Source organism: Gavialis gangeticus, unplaced genomic scaffold (assembly GCF_001723915.1).
Source record: "Gavialis gangeticus isolate Ggan-Ray unplaced genomic scaffold, GavGan_comp1, whole genome shotgun sequence".
Classification (NCBI taxonomy): domain Eukaryota; kingdom Metazoa; phylum Chordata; order Crocodylia; family Gavialidae; genus Gavialis; species Gavialis gangeticus.
The window spans coordinates 18,800,176-18,805,493 of NW_017729004.1; the positions used below are offsets into that span (position 1 = coordinate 18,800,176).

Consider the following 5,318-nt stretch of genomic DNA (forward strand, 5'->3'; position numbering starts at 1 on the left):
AAGCTGCAGTGTGGGGCACCTGCTCCCCTCTCTACTTCCTCATATTTGCAGATGGGCTTTTTCCCCCATGCTCATTGGGAAGAAAAACCTTGCCTTATACTGAAGTAAATATGATGCATGGCTGCACACTCACATGCCTGGATGGAGGGTTGGATGGATTCTAGGGGTGTACCGATAGAGATTTTTGGGACTGATACTGATTGCCAGTTTTTAAGGAGGTATATCAGCTGATACCCATCCAATTTTCTATATGCAGCTCTTCAACTTGAAGAGCTGCTTCCAGTTGGTAAGTCTGGTGTGGTAGAAGGGAAGGAGTGTGGGGGGACAGATCAAGGCCCCTGGGATGAGGGAGGGAATGCAGCAGGGTCAGGCACTGACCAGCCAGGTAGGGAGGGGCATAGGACACAGCCGCAAGTGGCTTGTTCAGGAGGCAGGGGAGGTGTGTAGCCCCTGGATCTGCATGGGCTGGGGCTGGAGCCAGGGTGGGTACAGTGTAGGTGCGGCTTGTCGTGGGGCACAGGAAGGGAGGGGGGTGGCTCCTGCTGCTGTGCATGGATCATCTGGTGCTTGTCTGGTGGCTCCTGTCACGAGTCTGGGAGGGCACGGAGCAGGGTGGCATATTCCCCTGGATCTGCCAGCCAGGAAGAGCCCGGTCCCAACCTGCCTTGCCCTTTCCAGATCTGGGGCACATGCCCCCTCGGATGAGTGGCCACCCCCACATCCTTTTTGCCTCCCACCTCCCCTTCCCCTTCCACCACAACAGACTTACCAGCTGTATGAAGCATTCCATGCTGCCACCTCTGCTCCTCACTGCCTGCGTGCTGCGCTGCAACTGCACACACGCACGGGCATTTATCAGGCAATAATCGGCTGCGTCAGGCCCATTTCTGATGCAGAAAATTTTCTTTATATCTTTGCCGATCCGATGTTGGACCGATTTGTATCAGTGCACCTGTAATAGTTTTGTGATAGGGTGGCATCCTGTTCTTGAACTCGCAGGCTGTTTCCTTAGAATTACTGAGTATGGTTAAGTCACCATACCACTAAATTGCATGATGGGATGTTATCAGTGGCAGCTAATGATGCTGAAATCTGTCATAGTTTCATAGTTTCTGGGGTCGGAAGGGACCTGAGTAGATCATCTAGTCCAGCCCCCTGCCATGGCAGGAAAGAGTACTGGGGTCATCTTACCCCCACTTCCTCCAACCCCATTCAGTGTGCCAGACCTTAGTTTGTTTCACGGCTACTCAAGGTAGCTTGTTCCAGTGTGACCTAGTCAGAAACTTCTTTCTAATCTCCAGTCTAAATTTCCTCTGCTGCAGTTTGAGGTCATTGCTCCTAGTTCTGACCCCTACAACCACAGAGAAAAATCTAGCTCCATCCTCTTCTTAATTGAAGATTTATCAAATCTCCCCACAGTTTTCCCTTCCCTGGACTAAATTCTAGTTCTTTCAACCTTTCCTCAGAAGTCATGTTTCCCAGGCTCCTAATTGCTTTTTGTTACTTCCCCCTGGACTCTGTCTGTCTGCATCCTTCTTGAAGTGAGGGGCCCAAAACTGAACACAGTACTCCAGGTGAGGCCTCACCAGTGTTGACTAGAGCAGAAGAATCATTTCCCTTGGTTTGCAAGAGGCACTCCTGTCAATGCAATCCACTATGCTGTAGTGTAGTGTTTTTTCCAGCAGCGAGCATACTGTTGGCTCATGTTCTGATTGTGGATCACTGTAATTTCCAGGATTTTGCTATACCACAGCCTAGCCAATCATTCCCCAGTCTGTATTTGTGCTGTCCCACGTATAGGGCTTGCTTGTCCCTTTTTGAGTTTCACTGGATTGAGTTTTAGCTAACTTTTTCAGTTTTTAGGTCACCTGGCCCTACCCCTGAGAGTGTATACAACTCTACCCCAATTGGTGTGATCTGCAAATTTGCTGAGCATGCAGTTGATGCCATCCCCAAATCATCAGTGATGTAGTGATTGATGGGAGACTTGCCTCAGATTTTAAGTTGATGTTGGGCAATTTCAAAAATGTATGGTCTTCTGTGTAAGTAAACAAGGACTGTGGTAGAATGAATTACTGATCTAACTCCGAGTATTTTCTTTACACTGCTGTTTCACAGTGAGAAATACGTTCACCTATAACATTTAAGGGTTTCATTTAAAACTTTTAGAAAAATCAAGTAAGGAAACATTTTTTCTTAATCTTTCATATTCCTTGTGTAATGCTTCAGATGCTTAAGTATTTAAGTCTTATGTGAATTGACAGATATGTTAGTCCCTTTTCGTTTATTGAAAGATGATTTATTTAATTTTCTGGATGCTACAAATTGATTTTTTTTTTTTTTCTTTTTGCCTTTTAAAGTAAAGCTGCTTCATTTCTGTAGCTTAGGTTGTACTACATAGATGGCAAAGAATAGCATGGTTTAAGAAGATAAATGTCAAGAACGTTTTTTAAAGTAGACATTCAGAGTTTTGGATTAATGGAAAAGAAGGTCAATAATTGCATGGATTTCAATGAGCTTGAAAAGAAATGGTATTCCTATGGTGGTACAGTGATTATTAAAACATTGTGAATTTATTTCAGGGTACTGTACTGAGTTTTTAGTTACTCTTCCATAGTAGAAGAATAACTCGGTAGGGCTTTCAATTTGTGCAGATTGATAAATTGATTTTTTTTAATCTCCTATCATTAAGGAAAAAATTATAATGCATTATGGATTAATATCTCAAAAGTGGACTTATTTAGTTTTTTCTTGTAAATAAACAGGGCCCTCCAGATTTTCAGCAGCATGCTCCTGGACCTGTTCCCACCAGCTTCACCCAAGCACCACGACTTCCTCTTCAGGACCAATGGAGAGGCCCACCTCCACCTCCACCACCGCCCCCTCCACCTCCTCCTCAAGAAAGAGAGCCTTTCTTCATAGGAGGTAGAAAATTTATTGTTCAGTTAGAGTACAGGATAATACTTTTTATGCTTTTTAAGTAGTATCTCCACAGATTCATTCACACATGTGAAGATGAAAAGGTGCCACTTATTTTAGTCCAGCAAGCCTTGTAGCATAGGCCAAACAGTTTCAGTCACCTGAAGGGTTTTTCGGTTTTTAACTAAGACCAACCCATATTTTTCCATCTCTAGCTACTACATGTCTACAATAAAGCTAGCAAGCTGCAGACAGTTTTATTTCCTACTGCTGAGATATTTAATATTTGTATCAATTGTCTATTCAGCTTTGGTTTCCTCCATTTAACAGTTTTATCTTGGAATAGTTAGTCCCTTTGCAAATTTAACTTTGTGTGTATTCTAAACAATCTTTCAGTTAAGTGATGCTGCATACCAAACAAATGGTTCTGAGAAAATAAAAGTTTAATGTGGCTTGATTTGTTTAAAAAAAAACATTTTTTTTGGAGTATGTATAGTACTGAAATAGTATTGAAGTGTTCTAGCTTTTCTGTTTCCCTGGCCTTAATTGCTTTAATCTTTAGGTGCTTCTGCAATAGAAATAAAATGATGAGATGACCAATTCCAGTTGGCTGCTAATTGCTTGTTCCTTGCGAAGGGTGTCTGTGCCTTCCTTGGTTTAAACAGGAAGACTATGTATATGTGGTCTTAGAGTTGCTCTTCTTTCAATGTTGTGAAGTTTCCTTCCCCTAACATGAGATTTTCAAGTTTTTCATCTGAAGTTGAAATGGGGTGAAAATGTGGGTTTAAAAAAAAAAAATCCACGTGGGTTTCTGAAGAGGCGACCACTTAATTATATATTTCATTTTGACAGAGCCAAGATTTCCAAGCCATCATTTGTTTGAACAGCGGAGTCCCCCACCACCGCCACCTCCCTCGCTTCTCAATAGTACGCATCCTGTTCCTACCCAAAATCCTCTGCCTTTCAGTCAGCCTGGACCAGGATTTAATCAGCAAGGGCAGCAACCAGTTTTTCCCAGAGAGAGGCCAATAAGACCAAACCTACAGCCTCAAGTGGGAATTCTTCACTTCAACCAGCCAGGTTCAGCAAACCCACGGCCTTTCATTCCTCCCAGGCAACAGTTCTTACAAGGCCCAGGACAGCCATTTCTAGCAACGCATGCACAACCCAATATGCAGGTATGATCTTGGTGAAAAGGGCCTTTTAAAATCTTTGAAATATTTCCACTTGGTTAACTGTATTGGGATCTTTGCCTAAGTTTTTAGTAATCTAACTAAATGTGAAGGTTTGTCTGTTACAAATTTGAAAGATTTAAATGTAGTGCATATTACCATTTTATGTTTGACATGGTGATGAAAAGCTCCCTCTGTGTCCAATACTAATTTAATTATGAAGGATAACAGCAAACCTGCACCAGCATACTGTTGCTGAAGTGAAGTTATTAAAATTACTGTGATTTCTGCTTAACTGTTTATAGCTAATGAGATTAGAAAAGTTTTTCATGTCACAGTTTGTTCAACATCACATGGTTCCTTAAATTGATTTACTTCAGTAGAAATATGAAAGCATTGTATTGTTTAAAATTATGTCCATGTACAGAGAAAAGATAAGTTTGTAGGTAGAAAATATAGACTATGGTGGGTTACTTCTCTTTACACAGGAAAGGCTACAGTGCCCTCTGCTGACAAAAGTATCTTGTATTTTATGGGACTACCAGTTGGAGAAAAGTGTGGCCTCTTAAAATTAGTTTTCTTTACTTTTAATCTGTTTTATTAAAATTCTTTATGTATGAACATTAAGAGTGTTATGCAGAGGCCCTTAAATATTACAAATTTCCTGTGATTCCTGCACTAGGAGCTTACTCTGAAGAATTAATATGGTATTCTGGTAATTCTGAAAAGCAAATAGGAAGGTTTGTTTAACAGTGTCCATAGGAGATTTCATGTGGGATTTTTTTTTTCACTTCAGGTGTTTACCACACACAAATTATCAAGTCCCTACACTACTGCTGTCAGTCTACACTTACTCTTGACCTAGTGGTTCTTATAGTTTTTTTTCTGTAGATCCTTTTCCACCATCTGAGAGGCTGGTGTGTGAGGACAGCAAATCTGCTTGGGTGTCTGAAAGTTTGGGTGCTGTTTTTCAGGAACTTTAATTATTTGGTATTGCAAAACAAATGTATCTTTTTTTTTCCTATTTTTTTTAAACGTAAAGGGTCCCTTGCACCCTCCATTACAGCCTCAGCCGCAGCCGCAGCACCACCACCAGCAGCAACCCCATCACCAGCAGCAACAGCAGCAGCATCAACACCAACAGCACCAGCACCAGCAACATCAACATCATCACCACCTTCCTTCACCCTTGTCTTCCCCTTCCCCTGACAAGCCTAGTTTAAAGGT

The 5,318-nt window shown here is 41.9% G+C and overlaps 1 protein-coding gene across 8 annotated transcripts in view; it reads left to right on the forward strand.

The window, feature by feature from the left end:
* The window catches only part of RBM33 (RNA binding motif protein 33), a 224,858-nt gene that overhangs the window by 130,889 nt on the left and 88,651 nt on the right, over positions 1-5,318 (forward strand). For 7 of the 8 annotated variants that reach the window (XR_002095780.1, XM_019508146.1, XM_019508151.1 and 4 more), the window contains exons 11-13: positions 2,766-2,925; positions 3,772-4,097; positions 5,134-5,259. Coding sequence is in view for 7 of the 8 variants with exons in the window: in XM_019508146.1 (XP_019363691.1) it covers positions 2,766-2,925; positions 3,772-4,097; positions 5,134-5,259 (612 nt within the window). In the remaining variant the exon portion in view is untranslated. The remainder of the gene's footprint in view (positions 1-2,765; positions 2,926-3,771; positions 4,098-5,133; positions 5,260-5,318) is intronic. The other variant, XM_019508147.1, reaches the window with a different exon arrangement.